The sequence below is a fragment of the Microplitis demolitor genome, chromosome 3 (genome assembly GCF_026212275.2).
Source record: "Microplitis demolitor isolate Queensland-Clemson2020A chromosome 3, iyMicDemo2.1a, whole genome shotgun sequence".
NCBI lineage: Eukaryota > Metazoa > Arthropoda > Insecta > Hymenoptera > Braconidae > Microplitis > Microplitis demolitor.
The window spans coordinates 2201830-2221571 of NC_068547.1; the positions used below are offsets into that span (position 1 = coordinate 2201830).

Sequence of the window (19742 nt, forward strand, 5' to 3'; positions counted from 1 at the left end):
ACAAGCAATATGTAATATAGTGTAACCACCAAGTGAATCACAAAATTGCACAGGATTATCTACATACTGTTTTTGTTTCAATAAAAGTTTAATAAGATCAACGTTATTTGATTTTATTGCTTTGTAGATACGTGGCATAATCTCAGGGCAAATCACATGTTTACTGTCATTTTTGTCGCCTTCACCTGCTCTTACTAAGCACCCTGGTTCACTAGCTGAATTTGAATGAAATTCTGGATCTTGATCCATTTCAAAATTTAAAATTGAGTAATTGTTCGTTTACTTATTTGAACACCACTAGTATATTGAATGATGCGTCGACTATCAACGTTATATCACGCGCACAATAGACAAATCGAGTGAAACAGGTTTCCAGAGAATAGGGGAAGGAAAGTTGAACCAAATTTTGTTTCTCTACCTACCATCTAGGGAAATTTTAAACGCACTACCCGCAAGATTAAATTTCAAATTTACTGACTCATCACCACTTGACTCAAGTGTCCAAAAAATAATGAGGCAGCAATTTGATAAATAATTAATTTTAAAAAAAAATCTTTCATTATTAATTACGTTCTCTGTAAAAAAAAAGTCTATATTGTAATTGTAAATGTTACATACAACGTAATTTTCGTATGAGACCAAAAAAACGATTTGATTTAATATAGTTTTATATGTATATATATTTTTATACATATATATGTGTGTGTGGGTGTACATAAATATGAGAGATTTAAAAAAATACAAGCGCGCATCGGACGGATTCCATAAAATAAGAAACTTTCTCAGTTAATTATTTTTAATTACAAAAATTACATTACTTATGATTAAATCTTTAATTATTTTTTAACAATAATAAATCAGATAAATTTAATCATTGTAATTAAAAGTATAACTCCATTTTTCTCTACTTCATTCCTATATTTTTTACAACTAATACAATTTTAGAAATTTAATTATTAAATTACAATAAAAAATTATAAATGACATTTTTATATACATATATTTTTTTTTATCTAATGACTATATATAAAAATATGTAATCAATTTTTCACAATTATATTAAAATATGTATTTATAATTTAATATTTTTTTTATCGAACCACGAATTGTTAAAATTAAATGGCACATCTTTTGACAATCAATTACTCATATAAAAAAATATAATAATTACGGCAAAAGATTTGAAATAATAATTAGTTACCAAACTAATTAGTATTTAATATAAATAATAGTGTAATAATTGAAATAAAAATTATCACCTTTAAAATTTAAAAATATTTATTTAACTTTAAAAAAAAAAATAGTTGTACTCATTAATTATAAAAATTCTCATTTCCGAGACTAGTTTTAATTACAATGAAAAAATTTTCAGTCTTTTAAATATATATTTTGATTAACTTATTTATCACGAGATTCGTTAGAATAATTCATCAAAATCGATTGTGCGATTTTAAACCTATTTATATTAATTATTTATCTTTAAAACAAATGCTTATAGTTATCATCATATCATTAATATAAACAATCTTATATTATATAAATTTTTTAAAAAATAAATAATTATAATTATACAGTAAATATTTTACTGAGTATTAGGTAAAGCACTTGTCCTATTATTAGTATAAATTAATAAATAATTATTATTTATCAAAGTAAAAAAATAAAAACTAAACAATCTTTCTCAGATCTCCCGAGTGATGTCGATAGAGTGACCGTGAATGAGCGCGACACGTGAGCTCGAAGAATTCACGATTGAGGTCGTTAAGTCGTTTTTCAAGTCGCAAATGATTGAGGAATCGATCCTTTTTCGATCTACTAAAATGTCCTCGTCCAACAGTCATTCTAAATGCCGCTTCTTCCGCAGCAGACATCATATACTTTTGATCATTGATGTCATTATCATTATCTTCATCATTTTCAGGCTGCGTTCTAGTTCTTTCCAGAGTTTTTTCTCTGCTCACTTTTAGTTCTACATCTGAGTCTGTAATAAGTAAGTGAATTAGTCATATATTTATTTATTATAAATAATGCTTGATATTTTATATATATAAGGAATATAAATAGTTTTTACCTTCACTAGAAGATATAGAAGAGGAAGAAGAAGAAATGGATGCGGAAGAATTGTTCCAAGCGGGTGCCTGCTGTCTTTTTAAAGTACTGGGCGTTGAAGATACGACTCTAGATCCAGTATGAACTGGAATTCCATTCTTAATCATACTCTTAGCAATTAGAGATGCGTCGAAACTAGAGGGACGTTTCCGTCTGTACCTCAGCTGAGCAGCTCGTCTATTACGATTTTCTTGGTGACTAGAAAGAGTGTCCGTAACTCGTGCTACTGATTGGTGATTTGTGGCATCATCAACTCCTGCTGATGCTGTTGTAGGTGTTGATGAAATTTCCAAGGTTTTTATTGGCTCAACATATCTGAAACAAAATATTAGATCTATTAATAAACTGTTGGCAATTTTATTTACTTAGCGCTGAAAAATAAAAGCAAGTTACCGCGATCCGGGAGATATTCAAACTACGCTTGAAATTTATGTCTTTGGAGCAATCCTGTGATTTTATTTTGCTGATATTACGAGACACGAGAGTAATAATCTTCTTGGAATGTTAATTATCAAGTACTTAAAAATTATATCAATTTAAAGTAATTTAAAATTTTTTTTTTTAATTGAATTTATTAATATAAGTACTGTGATAAAAATACATCACATGTTCTCTGAAGAGATTAATCTCTTAGGAGTGCATCGTATGATAGCTCGTAAGTAATAATTTATTAATAAAATCAGAAGAATGGATTCAAGAGCAACAAGTGAGTAATTTCAAGTACTGGAGCTGAATTATCTAGTGAAATAAGTAGTATTAAGTGTATACTGGGTAAGAGCAATGGGTTTTAAGAGACGAGACAGACTTACTGATAGGCTTGAGTGGGCAGTATGACGGTCATCAAATTTAATCGCTATCGAAATCAGTGTCTATTGCCCATGTTAAAAAAAACGTTGACTATTTTAAATTTCAAATCGTAAAAACACGACGAACTTTTCAAAATTATAGGGAGAAGTCAATGATACTACAAGTCAACTTTTTTTTATTCTCTATTAAAAGTGTTATCATTTTTTTCCATCGTTTTGAAAATTATAATAGTCAGCGCTTTTTCAACAATTTTTTTGCACGGGTAGAAATACTGTTAAATATATATACATATACTATGGAAAATTGAAAGTTAATTCGGAGTGATTACGGATTTTATTTAAACCTAGGTTCACTCCCATTCAGAGTGAATTTCAAATAAATAAAAAATCATCGCATTCACTCTGAATTTAAACCGCGTTCACTCCGCAAATTTTTATACAGTATACCCACTAGTATTTTGTTATCTTATCATCCAACTTGTACTCATTCAATTCTTGTACATGTCTCGTTTTATTTCAAGTACCACACGTACAATTACTCGGGTGTATGACCCCCGCCGAGGTCATACCAAGGGACTGCGTGTTCCAAGGGTGACCAGAATCATTCAGGGTTTTTTTTTGTTAAAAAAAAATTCCTATTTATTAGCCGTAATTATTGTAAACATGTTTTTTACACTTTCAAAATTTTTTATAATTTGTCGTCTTAGCATAAATATGCAAAACATTTAATTTAAAAAATTATACCGTAAGTCTTGATCCTCATATATATAAACTACATATTTAAAATCTATATATAATGAAGATTAAATTTTTTTATTGACACAAATGTTAATTATGGATTTGAATTACTTTTATTATAAATAAAATCGAGCACATTAAACTCAATAGTCAAGAAATAATTTACAATACATTAATATTTATTACATATACTGATTGTAATATCGCTTAAAAATTTTATCTTAAATAATACGCACTCTAGCTCTTATCTACACTACAATGTACTTGAATAGATATTAAAAAAATAGATATTTATTTTATCAGTAAAAAAATGAGTACGTGCTGCTATTATTGATTGGTTATTTTTCTGTATTTAAAATTAAATTTTATCTAAATAATTTAGCTGGCTTATTATATTTTTAACTATTAGTCATATGACTAGACAATAGTGTCATACATATTTATAAGATAAAATATTATTATATATTTTACTTGCAACAAAACAGTAAAAAATTTTATTTTTTTAAATTTTTTAAATCCGCAAAAAATAATTTATTTTTACAGAACAAAATTATAAATAAAATTTATTGAATGAATTTAATGATTATTTAAACCACTCGAATCAATTTAAAGATTCAAAATTAAATTATCCAAGGCCAACAAAATTTATGTTCATCGTTGAGTTTATACGCACATACATACTCTCAAAATAATAATACATCCTACCGCGATTATAATTAAATTTATTACCCAAGCGTATTTATCCATAAAACCTTTAATTTCTCATGATTATGTTATCAAATAATTGCTATCGATAATAATAATTACAACGTTAACATTCAATCAATCATAAATTATAAGATAAAATCAAAAGAAAAATTACAATTGAACTGATTGCAATTAAATTTTGTTCACATTGCAGTATACCTTCGGATATTTTTCTCATATCAGTTACTGCGGCCTTCACAATTACAACTTAAGTTCATGGTCAATGCCGTTGATTAATAGGAGCATCAATTCCTCTTGACATAATATTGTTATAATAAACTCTGTAAATAACAAACAATAAAACATGTGCATTGCGCATGAGTATTTAATTTTTTATCAAACGGTCTATTGTCTTTAATTTACTGTAAAACGACTACTTTTTTATATCTTATTTTTTTAGATAATTATTTCAAATGATATCATTAATTAGTATTTATATTAATTACCTCATTATTATTAAACTGCGCACTTATTTACGGATGTTTCAAAGACATTTAACTTTACCATAACTAAATGCAGATCAATGAGTGAATTAAACATATACTTGTACGCACATCTATATATATTTATATATATAAATATATGTATAATTTTAAACCTACTCACGTCATGAGAACAAATAATACTTGCATACAACCAAGTGAAAGTTAGTCCATGGATTTGAAAATAAAACGCCAATGGAATGAGAACGAGAGTCGGCAATTATTTTTTTTTTTTTTTTTTTTTTTTTTTTTTTTTTTATATTTATTTCAATCTTTTTTTTCGCCTACCGAACCTGTTTATCAACGAAAATGTGAAGATATAAATAAAATTAATTTATGATAAAATGAAAGTCGCAAGGTCTTGATAATTTATATACATATATATCTGTATATATAAAGATTTTTTTATCCCGTTTTATTTTTCATTAATATGATATATGTACATGTATACAAAGTTTAATTTTTTAGATATAATGTAGCGTGATTCATATTTTAGCAAGTATGAGAAAAAAAAATAATAATAATAAAGTAAAGTATAACAAAGACCATGAACTTGAAATATAAAGTTGATCATAGCATACACGCAAATACCACATCAGCTCAGGAAACCAGTATATGACTACATGGGAGACTGAAATGATACGGTGTACATATACAATATATATGTATATATTTATAAGTAAGTATGTAATATAAATGTATGTGTTGCGCACATATGGTTGGAGATGGAATGAAAGAGTACATATGCACTAGTAGTATACGATGAGTCGTGATTTAAGTACTCGTGCACTTATAGCCAGGCACGCAGCCAATTATAATTATTGTGCTGTAACAACTACCTGTGTCATACATATAAATACGACTATTGTTCAATAATTATTATCACACGCATTTACATTTTTTTTATTTCATAACTTTTTTTTATTTCAGGACAAACCTGAGAAATTCAAAACTACATACTGGAGTTGAAAATAAAAAATGCGGTTTGTACTCCAATTACTTTCTTCTATTTGTTTACAAACAATCCAAAGTATGTAAGTCTAGATAAGAATTTATTGATGTCAATTTTGAGTCACCAGGTACTTGTACTTGTACTTTAAATTACCGGTGCATATATTTTTATTTGTTGACTAATAAAAGAGAGTTGAAGATACGCTGATAAGAAATATATTTTTATTAAAGGTATCAAATGTGATAAATGAAAAACATAATTAACTTAACAGCTTGATGGTTGAGTCATCAGTTGGATTAATCAGCAAAGTCCCTCGACACAAGATTCTTATTTTTATACATCTTTTACTCGCCTTGATCCGAATTCCATTATGGAATTTCACTATTTATTTAATTACACATGAATTGGATATTATTCGAGCATTTATTTATATAAATAATGATATTTATAACAATAGCACCTAATATATATAGTGATCCAAGGCACTGAAATTATCTGAAAATTGTCCAGATTATTGACCAACAGTCCGATTATTTTTTGAATTTCTTTGAAATTTTCGCGCCAATTTAAATTTCGCCCAGAAAATAATTTTATAAAAAATTGAGCAAATTATTGTTGTCAATTTCTCATAATCTAACTAGACATAAAAATGATGATAATTTCGCCACATGTTAATATAAATAAGAACTTTCTCAACATATTTTATTGTCACTGTATACGGAAGTGTAAGTGACGCGTAACAAGATCTCATTTGTAAGATAAACGAATCCCAGCATTAATTAGAGTGCTCTGATGGGGCTTCGGTCATATATTAAATAAATAAATATACTGTAAGTAATCATCAATACATTGATCAATATCACTAAAAAATATAATTTAATTTAAATATGCAGATAATGAATTTTTCCTGCGGTGACTAATTCCGATGACGAAACCGCGCCATTAAATAAATTTATAAGGAAGTACTGGACTTTTGAATGAATCAATGAATAAATATCGGAAATCAAGACAAGATTACGCTGTATAAAATAATGATAATAAAATGGTGAACTTGAATTTCATTAATGTACAGTACTAGTACATTGCATTTCCTGATGCCTGGTGAATCGACGAGAGTACGATCTAAAAATACAGTCTGGCCGTTATACAATCTATTGAAGCACCAGGGGGTCGAGTTCCCGCCGATCTGGGACAGATGGAGAGGGCAAGTAAACCCGCGTGGTTATTCGATATTCATATTCACTCTCACATATGATATGACAATCAGACTAGTCGCACATGACAGTTTAATATAACGGTATTGAGTCCCATACTATTAATAACATTCAATACTCTATGAAATAAAAATAATTATTATTTATAAACATAAGTACTGACTTACTGCATACCATGAGATATAATTATATAAATAGTATAATTATATTAATAGTAAGGCGGGTATACTTAATAAAATAGTAATATTTTTTTTTTTCACAAACCTGTATCGTGGGTCCAGGAATCTCTGACAGTTCCAAGCGAGCTGGGCTGCGACCAGCATCAAGGTTGATGATACAATCCCCATATTAGCCTTTTATTAATTAAACCTTTTTTTTCATTCGCAGTCTCAAGTTCAAAGCTGACGAATTCTTCACTATGAAGATCTTGTTTTTTACTTTTCAATACACAAGAGATTGTAATTTAAGATAAACGTATCCGCTTTCACTTTTCTCACGTTTTTTTTATCTTTGAAGATGCTAAGGAGTAAGTAAACCAGGAATTGAATTTAAATTTTATTACCATCACTTACATTTAACTTTTTTATCCACTTCACTTTTATTTATAAACTCATACTTTGTTCTTTTATTCCTTTATTCACATGAGCTTTTGTTGTTGTTTTGTTTAATTATTTTAATTATTTAATTACTCATGAGATAAGCAGGTGACAATTTTTAAATTGACGTCATTTTGTTTCTAGCGGTAAAAATAAAAAAAAAAAAAAAAAAAAACAATATTGACACAAAGAAGAATGCAGCGCGAAACTGTTGCGTCGAATGAACACGTGTAAGGAGTGGCTTTTTCGTCCAACGCTCTTGGAGTTATATATCAACACGCGGCTGTAAATACGAAAGTGGGGGTGGAGATCCCCTTCTCTTTTAGTCTTTAATATATCGCAGTGTCGTCACACCGCACACGTTTATTCTTTTTCTCTCTCGATTTTTCCTTTTCTCTTATGCTTTATTGTATTGCCTTTTTATTTTCGTACATATCATATATATCTTTTAATATCTATATCTAAAACACATACCAAAAGTATTTTGTTTTTGTCGATGATGACTGCGTGCTCTTGATGACCAATTAATATCCTTTTAGCAGTTTGTTTACAAGATGTCAATAGATATATTTGTTACAAGCGAATTCATCTGTTATGTTTTTTTTTTTAACAATTATGTCAAGTATTTATATATTTATATTTATGATGAAAAAACAAAATTAAGTTATCATAATATTTATTAATAGAAATTCATATTTTTATTTAAATTTTAAATGTAAGTAGATAAATTTTGTATACATAGACAGAAAAATAGAATTTTGTGACGCGAAAAATTTTTACTTGACCCAAGAAATTTTTTGTATCACAAATTGAAAAAAAAAATTTTTTTTAGGCTGAGAAAAAATCTTTTACACCAAGAAATCCTTTTTCTGTATATAAATATATAAAGTGAAACTAAAAAGTTCTCATAGTAAAGTTTAAATCTTTGAAAAATTCAAAAAATTTATTTAAATGACTGACCATCTTCCAAAAGCTTTGAAAAACTGAATAATTCCTGGAAAAGTCAGAATTTGACATCTTTTTCTGTCTCGAAATCGTCTACTCGGTTTCTCTACACTTTTTCAGAAAAAATAAAACTCTTTTTCCGGATCCTACAGGTGTACTAAATCTTATTTTTTAAAAATTATAAAAAAAAAAAATATTAGTGATAATTTTTGAAACGCAGCCAATTGGCATAAAGGCGGAATGAAAGTTAAAAATAATAAATAATAAATGTTGTGTGTTATCTAACAATTTCAACACAAGACATATTATTTTATTACTTACTTACTCGTTATTTTCTATGCATATATTATTGTTTTGTTTAAAAGTACATGTCGGAAGTACGCTCATAAACTATATTCAAAGGACCTTGATAGATTTATACGCAACCATTGTCATGGACTATTGACTATTGACTGCAATTACGTTTATCAAATGAATCTTAATGGCCTTTATTGTTGTTTTCATCCAAGATTTTTTTTACTTAATGAAAAAGTATTCATAATTATAATATTTCAAGTCATTGCCATTTAAATATTTTTTTCTGTAAATTTAAATAGACCTCTGAGAAATTAGATTTTAATTTTATTACTCATTAGTTATTACCATTGGTTAATTACAAGTAAAAAAAACGAGGATATAAATCTAGGGGTCGTTAAATAATTTATAATAAAAAAACTTAAATCTGTTTACTGAAAATGAGTGCATTTGCACTGATTTGAAGGCACGTCCTTGGCCTTCGATAAAATTTTATACCATAATTGTCACAATCCATCTTGTGATTCATATTTATTTTTAAATCTATCTTTACAATCGTTTTATTGATGCATTAATTACCGTATCGTTTTTTTATATTTTATCTGCCTTGTATTTGTCATATTTTTTTTTTATTATTATTTCCCGTTAATTAATGATAAAATCTTTACTAGCTAATGAATAATAAGGAAATTAAATTATTTATACACAATATATTTTTTTACGCAGTTTAATACAAATATATATCGTATAATTTAAAAATACATATATGATAAATATGCGTGTGATTTAAAAACTTTAAATTATTTTACTGACGCATTTCAAATTTAAACTCGAGTACTTGCCTACTGTATTTTTATTTTATTTATTCCCAATGATAATTTATTGCTTTTGATTATTTTTATAACATTTCAATTTGTATCTCCGGATGTTTTTGGTCTGCTTTGCATGACCTTTGATAAATTTTTTTTTATCTATTTTTAAGTATGAAAAATTTTATATTAAATTTCAAACAAAAAATTTTTTCACTGCGACAGTTTATTTTTAGTTGAAAAAAAAAGTATGATGACAAAAAAAAACGTAATAAGAGAAATGAATACATTTTATTATCGGGTAATGTGATAATTAATTTAATAAATATGACTCATTGAATCGCGGATAATAAGTGTAACTAAAAGTATTAAGTAATAATATTATTGACTGATAACTTATGAACTCAGAATCCAAATGACGATTGACGATTACTAAGTATTTAATATTTATATATATTCTAACATATTAGTGGTATTATTGTATACGCAATAATTAATGATGTAAAAAAAAGCAAAAGCAGCTTAACAATTGGCCTTAAATTAAATAAAATGTTTAATATTCATGTTGGCAGGGTCAGTGTGTTCTAGTTTTCACGACTGATTCATTAAATGTTTTAGTATTCGCAAGTTTTAATTATAACAATTCAAGGGTCATGTTGATGATTGTTTTGTTCGTGTTAAATATTTTTTTAAAATTACAAAAATAGTCGGTTGAAAATTTAGTGTAAATTAACGTAAGAGCCAGCGCATGAGTTGTATGGACGATGCCAAAGATCTCTGGCAACAAGTTGCTTTTAAATTCTCCAAGAGATTAACTTACGATCACACATATATATTTATAGTAACTGGCGTTACGTTTAAATTAGAATATGGTATAAAAGTATACAACAAATTGACATCTTGCTGTCACTATTTAAATATTTAATCATGCAACAGAATATATCTTTTAATTCATTCATTTTATTGCTGGTTTACATTTTTTTTTTTTTATCAAGTAAATTATATGTTCGGTTGACCAAAATACAAATACATTTAGCAGAGCTCATAAATTTAAATAATAAATATATCTACGAATTCAAAATAATATATATTTTTAACATTTAATTTATTGTGTTTTGATACTTTTTTTTGACCGTTCGAGGTCCATGCATGTTAACGTCTCTGACATTGAAACAACTAAATCACAATGATGTTCTATTAATAAAATAGTAATTTATAAAATATTGTTATTTACGTTTCAATTAACTATTACGTCAATTAATAAAAATAAAAAATGCAAAATAAAAATTCATTGGCTGAATTATTAAAATAACTTTTGACAACACAAATACTTAAAATTATTTGAACTACTAAAGTAAACAATGATTCATTTTTTTAAATATTTCTACTCATATATATAGAAATATAGGAAGTAGTACTGCAACAATGATAATTAGTTTATAATTAATTGCTAGAAAATACTGAGCTACAATCTAAGATTCTTTGGATAGAGCATTCACTGATTTAAAAATATTATAATAGCTCATAAGTTTCTAGTTAATGATTAATTTTAGTTTATAAATTTATAGTATAAAAAAATATTTAAATTATCAAAAAGTAAGTAAAAGATATTAATGAGTAAAAATATAATAAATAAAAAATAATTAAAAATTTGACTTAATGGCAGGCTTCCATGCGACTAGGCATGATATTAGTGTGCGCGTAGGCGACTGGTTGAACCATGATAGGCTTAGTGATATTGTTGACAAGTTGATGGTACACGACTCTTGATGTCACATTAATTGCTTGATCTTGTGTTGAATAAAGCCCGCCTTGAAACTCGTACATGATTTGTTGATTACGAATTATTAAGATCTGAAATAGATAATTGTAATTAGAGCTCTGCATGGTATCATCTGCGGATGATTGTTTAGATAATTAATTAAATTACTTGTTACCTTGCAAATAAATCCGGGTGGCATGACTACCGGGACACAAATGAAGTGACATTGCGCCCCTAATTTCTGTGTAATAAAGTCCTCTAAAATTTTCTTATCATTGGTAGGAATAGGACGTGGTGGGCTGATTGGAGCTATTGTAGCACGTGTGATTTCCGGTGAGCGGTTCAAAGTTGAGGGTGAAATGGAATTGACACTAGGACTCAGTGGCTCGCCGTGTTTGTTCTTTTTTGCAGTGTGACGTTTATTGTAAGTGCCGGTCGGTTGTTTGCTATTTTGAAACTGCTGACTGTCACCTGAATTTGCTCCAGCTACTGCTTCTCTAATCGCGCGCTGTCTTTCTAAAATTTTTGATGAGCCAATTGGCTTCGCCCAACATACCTCCCAGTTGTGTTGCTCAGCAATTCCACCAGGAACTATAAAAAAAAAGATATTCAAAAATGTTTTGTTTTATTTTTTTAAATTGTCTAAAATTTTTTACGTACCATTTGCAATCTCGAGTACTTTCTTAGCCATTTCACGTGACTCGTAATGAACAAAAGCAAAGTGATTTATTTTTTTCAATTTAAGAATAGGAATACCAGTTACTTTATGAAAAATTTCACGGACTTTTTGATGAGGAAGTTCTAGAGGTAAATTTCTTACAAACAAAGCAGTTACCTGTAAAAAAAAATTTTTATTTTTACTACTGAGTTATAAAAGATTAATTGTCATAAAAAAATAAATAAATATACTTACATTTTCCATAACTTCTTCATCAAGAGATTCACCTGGTTCAGGATCTGCCCAATCAACAGCAACTTCATGATCCCACAGAATAACTCTACCAGGAATGAGTTTACGTCTCGCCATGGCAGCTGACCGATGGTCTTTGAACTCAACAAAAATAAATCCACGATTCTGTGTTCGATCCTGAGCATTCGGGTACAAATAAATGTCAGAAATTCCATCAAGAATTTTACCCAACTCTTCAGCAAACTCAGCCTTTGTTTTGTCTTTAGGAACACCACCAAAAAATAGACGGCAGTTATCAATTGACTTAACGACCCCGATCTTGTGTCCAGGACGAATTGAGTAGCCGTCAAGCATAGAGCGAGCACGTCGCGCAGTCTTGGCATCTTCGTAGAGTGCAAACGCGTAGCCGCGGGTTGTCCCAGAGAAGTCGAGCATCAATCTTAGCTCCAGCAGACGTCCAGCTTTTTCCAACACCGGCATCAGTTCATCCTCGTAGCAGTTTCGTGGCAGACGTCCCAGAAAAACTTCAGCTCCTTTGATCCGGTCGCGGTACTCCTTGGTGAGTTCTGGTGCTGTCAAACGTCGCTGTCCATTCTCTTGAACTAGTTCATAGTGAGTACGATTCATCAAATCAATTAAACGCTCAGATATGCGACACTCATCATTGATCTGTTCCGTCATCCTCACTTCACTTAAATAATTTTCCATTATTTATATTTTTCTCAATTCAAAATAAATAATTAGCTGTCAATATTTATTACACTAGTTAATAATTATTTTTAAAAAAACTACAAATTTAAAAGCTTCAATATTAAATAAAATTGAAGACAATCTTCTGCAAGAGACAATCGAGGAATGAACTACCCGGCAGATTAAAATGAAGTCGAAGTAAAATACCTCCCGCTTTTCACTCAAATTTCTCAGAATTGTCTAGTTCAAATTTCTTCAGCCAATCATAAAATAATAAATAAAAAAAACCACTAGCGCCCATCACACCTATGACCAGAAGTCAAACAAAGAAGTTGAAGTAAAGTAGTTCGCAGAATTTAAACGGTCGTCAATTCTTGGAATTTTTTCAGTAAAATAAAATAACCCTTAAATAATAAAAATAATCATAAATATAAATTTAGCGGGCATAAGACAATTTTTTAATTACATATAAAAATATTAAATAATTAAAAAGTGAAATTTAAAAAATTATAAGTGCAATTTTTTCAAATATTTTTTAAAAATAATTTATTGTTAAAAAAAATTGTTTAAAATTATTGGATGTCGGCTAACTCTCTAGTATCATAAATAATTATCGTTATCAGATTAAATTTAACTTTTTTTATTTTATAAAAAATATTTATTGCATAAATTTTGTCATGTAAGTTGATATTTTAATAATTAATAAAATATATATTAGTCAATAGTTTATAATTACAATTTTTTTATCACAAGTCATTGGTATTAAATTCTTTTGCCGTAAATCCTAGACAGTTATTTCTGTGTCTGCCATTTATACAAAACTCATCAATCTCACAGTCAATATCTTTCAGCTGACCAACAACTTTCGTCATAATTTCATCAACTTCTGGGTACTGAATCCCATTTTCAATTGCAGTACACAATTTATTTGACACATTTACGTTATTTTCAAAATCTTGGGCCACATCTAGCTCCTGCTTTAGGACACCATTGAGCATAGTTGCCTACAAAAATAAATTTCAAGTTTAAAACCAATAAATAAATTTAAATGACGGTAATTAAAAAAAAAAATTAAGTAATTTAATACTCGTGACTTACTCGTTTGATTCTTTGTTGCAGGTCTTCCAAATTTTTATTCATCTGTTCAAAATCCTCAGCAGTGAATTGCGTTGCTTGGATTTTATCCTCTTCGAGCAGGATGTGCTGAGGTATGGCAACTAGTTTGTCAACGCAATTCTAAAATATATGAAATGATTCATTTAAGTAAGTAATTAAAATATTTGCTAGAGTTACAGTATTTAGAGACTGGTACGCATGATTTAGGATATTAGACAAATAGTTATATAATATAAATAAAATGATAGCTCGAAAAATAGTAACCTTAATTCGTGGTAAATAACTCCTACACTTTCGATAATAAGCAGTCGTTAATTTTTTTCTATTTTTCTCTAACAAGTCAGCATCTTCCCCGACAAGTTTATATTTTTTTAACAATGCGTCATGAATTTTTTGACATCTGGTCTCTATTTTTTCTCCTATCAATGATGTTACTGTAAATTTTACAATAATTATCATAAAAGTCAAGTCCAAGATTTAAAAAAAAAAAAATCAAAACTTGATATTTTTTTCTGCAGTAAATAATAAATATAAATAATAATTAATAACAGGAAGTGGGAGAGGGTATTTATTAACATAAAAATAATATAAATTTAAAATGAAGATGATGAAAATAATTTCTATCAATGGACGAGTGTGATTCTAGTCATGTTCAAACACTACATGATACTAGAGCACACGCGTCCAGCGACCGAAATTTCAAATAACAAAAAATCTGTAAAAATAAAATAAAGAAAAAAAAAACATCATTGTTGTAGAATTCAAGTCTTACGAGTCTTATAAACGCGTCGTGAGTGAAAGCCAAATAGCTGCATTTCATATTCTTCGCGTTTACGTTTTTTTAATTTATTATTATCCATTTAAATATTTTATTTTATCGATAGTTTATATTTTTGAATAATTAACCGGCACTTTATATTTAAGTAATTAAAACTTTATTTAAAATGAATTTATTAATTGTAATTAAAATATGTAGAAGAACGCGGTGATGTCGAACGTTATAACGTGTCATGACAAATGAACATGGCGTCATTTCCCAGTCCCAGAGTTTGCTTGCGTGCCTCCTCGGGCGTCCTTCTTTGTCCTTTTCCTTACGTCCATTTTCTGCGCATGTCCGTTTTTTAAATATTCTCTGTCGCTATAAAAGATGTCGCTGTGAGCAGCCACCAATCAAATGTTACCTACTGCAGAAATTTACACATCTTCATTTATTTCTTCATTACCGACATCGTTCAGAATGGTGGCGCTGTAGTCGCGAATTAAATCTCGAACTGATTTATAAATTTTATTAAAGTCTCAGTAAATGAAAAAACAACGCGACATTTATTTTGTACAAAAGTGCGCGATAAAATAATTAACATAAAGAATTCCATTGTGCTCATTATCAATAATAATATGCAAACAAACTACGAACATTTAAAATTCACCTGGCGTCAGACATACTTCCTTATCAAAACCAAACACTCTCACAATAGTATTATCTGTTTGATCTTTACATAATAAATTAACTTAAAAAAATATATTAAGCATTCTACGAACTCACGGGTTTGGTTTCATGACACTATTAATGAAAATCTAAATAATCTGTTGCACATGATGACTCACAATAATAAAAATAAACGTGATCCTCATTCACCAGTTGCATAAATAAATTTTTAAATATTTATTCATTATTTAAAAATATTAATGAGTTTTTTTTCTCGAAAACTGTCAAGTTTGCGAGCATCTGATAATTTTTAAGAATTTGAAATGTAAGTAGAATAAAAATAAAAAAAATGCACGTTTAGACAATTTAAAAATGATTACATGCATTTTTTCAAATTTAGTCATTTTATTTTTTTATATGGAATTTAAAAATTGTCTTAGTCTGCTACATTTACATGAGTGTGAATGTAACTGGCAAGTGGAATTTTTTAAATTTTATAATAAATTAATAAAATGTAAGTGGAATAAAATAAAAAAATGCGTATTTAGATCAATGAAAAATCAGTACGCGCATTTTTAAAAATTTTATTATTGATTTATTTAAAATTTATAAATTGTATTCACTCGTAAAGATTAGCATAGTTTTGAAAAGAAAGGTGAGTTAATTATGTGTATAGTAATTTTATTAAATAGTTATGTTGGTTGTAATTTAAAGTGAGAGTGTGGGTGGTACGCGCGGGTATATAGTGCGCGGCGGGTTGTGCGCAGGTCCCCGTAAAAAGCCGGAGGCGCGATTTCTTGAGCTCTTCGCGGGGTTATACCGTTCGCGTCTCTCAGTTTGTATTTAGTACTACCTCTAATCAGTCGTGATCATAATCGTGTATCTCCACCATAACATCTTTACAACTTAGAAATAATAAAAAAAAAAAAAAAACACGAAAATTTATAATCGACTGTAGAAATAAAAATAAAATTTTTATGGAATTCGGTTCCTAAGATATTTAAATAGACAGTTGTAATTAATCCGTCCGCGTAGTCGTGGTGATTTATTTAAATAAAAATCAGTGGTGCAGGTGTTTATTCATATTAATATTTTATCTTTATTGATAATATTTATTTATTTATTTTTTTTAAAAACAAGACATTGAAATGTATTCTACGAGGATTGCTGCTATTTTCGCTATTCTTCTCATCTGTCATGGTGAGTTTTTTTTTATTTCAAAATTTTTAATTTATTATTATTAATGATACTGAAGTTAGCCGGTAGAAAAATATTTTTAAAAATTGCGCCAATTTTTTTAAATTTTCTACATGTGCATATTTTAGTTTTTTTATTATTTTTTTTTAAATTGAATTGTTTAAAATCCAATAATAGTTAATTGTTAGCTAACTTCAGGATCTCATTATTAAATATGACTTTGATATCATATTATTTGGAGTATAAGCCAAGACATTTCCTGTCTCATATAAATTTTTTTTTATTTGGAGCAATATATGTGTATCCGTTACAAAAAAGATCAAAATATAAATATACAAGGGTCACCAGTTACCCTGACTTAGCTTTTCATATTTATGTATATCCATACATATATATACGTGGCGATAAAAATGGTAATCTTCGTTATCTTTATAGCCCATCGATTTCAATGTAAATACATGTAAGTAGTGTACACAGTGTGTTATCCGGTTAAAATATATATCACACACGATTTAATTCAATTTTCCACGACAATTGAAACGTTTACGAGTCCGTGAATTTTATTTTATTATTATTGTCGTATTTTTTTATTTTTTTAACAACAACGTCCAATGACCTTTTACTTAAACTTACATACAATTACATTATGTGCGCTGTAATTAACTCTCGGAGAAGAGCTTGTGTACGATATAATGGGCGTATGAAATACTATCTTATATTCCACGGTTAATCCCATAATATATGGAGTGCTGGATCCTCATTTATATATTTTTTAGTTTTGTTGTTATTCTAATCTTTATTTTACATCAACTCGGTTATGTACAAAATGGGCGGCGACAATAATCCTTTTGTCCATTATACATGGATTTCAAGTTCATCTAATTAATTAACATCATATATCTCTAAGGGATTATATATAATTATTATAATTAAATTACATATTAGTACAAAAAAAAATTATCAATCAAGATCGTTAATGATAACGTCTATTTTATTAAAAACGCGGTAAATTTTTTGAATTACAAAACGGAGTATTCAAAAAATTTTTAAATTTTATTATATTATTTTCAAGATCAAAGGCGCGCCGAAGTTCAAAATCCGATAAAATAAATACTCTAGATTTTTTTTAGCGCTATTAATAAAATTATATTTTTGGAGTGGATAAAATGAATAAATATTTTATAAGATAAATTTATATATTTAAATTAACAGGAAGTCAACGAATTCTTAAAATAATTATTTTATTTTTTTTATGAATAAATAAATAAATCATGGGAGAGATAAATAAATAAAATTGCGAGATAAGTATGTAAAATTACCATAAAAAAGTAAAGGGAAAAAAAAGCTTAAATACTAAAACGGAACATTAGTGTCTGGTTTCAAAGTAAGATCTTGTGGAATTAAGTAAAAAAGGTGAATCTGAAGGAAGAGATCAGTAATGGTGGTTCTGATGATTTGGTTGGATGGGTTGGATATTTGTGTAGTAGCAGGAAGAAGTTCGTGAACACGCGCTGGTCAACACACTGCACACTCTGGTACTGTAGTAATACACATTGGCGGTGCGTACGATTGTAGTCGGAAGCTGGTCCATGAATGCCCTGTGCTCTGTGCTGGGTTAGGTTGAAAAGAGGATATAGATACATATATACATATGTATGTATGTATGTGCAGGTAGAAAATAAGATAAACGAGAGTAATGGATGGGTAAAAGTGTGCAGCAGCCAAGGGCGGCGAGGGAGGAAAGTATCCAGGGAGTAGAGGAAGACCAGGACCAGGTGAAGCAGAATAAGAAGAGTAGTATTGAGTAGTGGGTATTGCCAGGTAGAATGAAAACCGCGTGCGTTTGAACCTCTGGACAGATGGCCGGTAGGAAACAAACCAACCAACCAACAACACAACTGCTCGTTCCTTTAGTTTACTGTATACACTTATAGAGGATGGACGATTCGTTCATTTGTGTTTGTTATACTTGTTCAGCTTGTATTGTAGAATTCCTGGCACGATTTTCTCAACCGTTTGCATTTGGACGTTAAAAACATTTTGCCTTACTCTCTTATATACTACGTACTGTTATTGCTCCTGGCTCTGCCACTGAAGCTTAAAAACTTCCTCATGGTAATTTAAAATGTGGGTGTTCCATTTTAAAATCCGGATAATAACCTCTTTTTTATCCTCTTCACGGATTTCACTTTTGCTACACATTTCTTTTCATGTTACCCCGAATCTCTCGTAATTCATTCTATTATTCCCATTAAATTTATTCTAAGAATAACTAAAACTCTGATTTATATTTTTTTTTACTTCCCTAAGAAAAATATTTTTTTTATTCTTGCCGTCAAATTAAATTTTTTTCACTTTAATTATTTTTTTACAGACAGTTATCGTAAGTTGATGTTTTTTTTTCCTCGTGACACCTGTTGATAGGAGTTGAATGAAGGCTTAGCACCTTTACATCACTTAACTGGTGTAGTCTATATTATGTTGTATAAAAGATAGGGGGATTAAAATGGACTTTCGATCAGTAAGGGAGTATAAATACCGAGTATTATCCATCAATACCTCAATCGTGATTCGATGAGGCGTGAACTACCGCTGAATTATATACTATTCAACTAATACCAGTTTAAAAAAATTTATATATATATATATATATATATATATATGTATGTATATTTCGGGGGCTTTGTAATTTTGTTGTACACGAGCCATGTGCAATAGCCGTCCATATAGCACCTATCAGATTATTATAACATAGCATCATGAGCTTTTATACACCTACAATTTGCCGGCTGGTTGCGCGGTGTGAATTACTCTGGAACGGTGGGTTATGGGTTGACTTATGATTGATCATCATTTGGTTTATAACTGCCTTTTTCACATCAATACAATAGTGTACATCAGTGTCTCTTGTACATATAAAATAAATAATTATAACAACAATTATTGTAA

At 28.6% G+C, this 19742-nt stretch overlaps 4 protein-coding genes across 5 annotated transcripts in view; 1 reads left to right on the top strand and 3 right to left on the bottom strand.

The window, feature by feature from the left end:
• Positions 1-1120: 1120 nt before the first annotated feature.
• On the bottom strand, positions 1121-8172 carry LOC103568855 (uncharacterized). Its single transcript, XM_008545856.3, has 3 exons — positions 7313-8172; positions 2072-2424; positions 1121-1981 (listed from the first exon to the last, which is right to left on the bottom strand). Exons 1-3 carry the CDS (start codon positions 7393-7395, stop codon positions 1668-1670), a joined length of 750 nt encoding a protein of 249 aa, XP_008544078.1. The 5' UTR covers positions 7396-8172; the 3' UTR covers positions 1121-1667.
• A 1439-nt stretch (positions 8173-9611) lies between these two features.
• LOC103568853 (probable RNA-binding protein 46) lies at positions 9612-13350 on the bottom strand. 2 transcript variants are annotated; one of them, XM_008545855.3, is made up of 5 exons: positions 13262-13350; positions 12368-13055; positions 12115-12289; positions 11630-12045; positions 9612-11546 (listed from the first exon to the last, which is right to left on the bottom strand). In XM_008545855.3, exons 2-5 carry the CDS (start codon positions 13043-13045, stop codon positions 11349-11351), a joined length of 1467 nt encoding a protein of 488 aa, XP_008544077.1. In that variant the 5' UTR covers positions 13046-13055; positions 13262-13350; the 3' UTR covers positions 9612-11348. The 2 variants fall into 2 exon arrangements, with proteins under 2 accessions (XP_008544077.1, XP_008544076.1); XM_008545854.3 differs by lacking the exon at positions 13262-13350 and having other exon boundaries at positions 12368-13072.
• A 21-nt stretch (positions 13351-13371) lies between these two features.
• On the bottom strand, positions 13372-15204 carry LOC103568851 (protein MIS12 homolog). Its single transcript, XM_008545852.3, has 5 exons — positions 14943-15204; positions 14435-14604; positions 14153-14290; positions 13791-14058; positions 13372-13458 (listed from the first exon to the last, which is right to left on the bottom strand). Exons 1-4 carry the CDS (start codon positions 15028-15030, stop codon positions 13801-13803), a joined length of 654 nt encoding a protein of 217 aa, XP_008544074.1. The 5' UTR covers positions 15031-15204; the 3' UTR covers positions 13372-13458; positions 13791-13800.
• Positions 14290-19742, top strand: part of LOC103568850 (neurotrimin) — a 39940-nt gene continuing 34487 nt past the window's right edge. The window contains exons 1-2 of the mRNA XM_008545853.3: positions 14290-14317; positions 16737-16796. Of these exons, the coding sequence (XP_008544075.1) occupies positions 14305-14317; positions 16737-16796 (73 nt within the window). The 5' untranslated portion in view covers positions 14290-14304. The remainder of the gene's footprint in view (positions 14318-16736; positions 16797-19742) is intronic.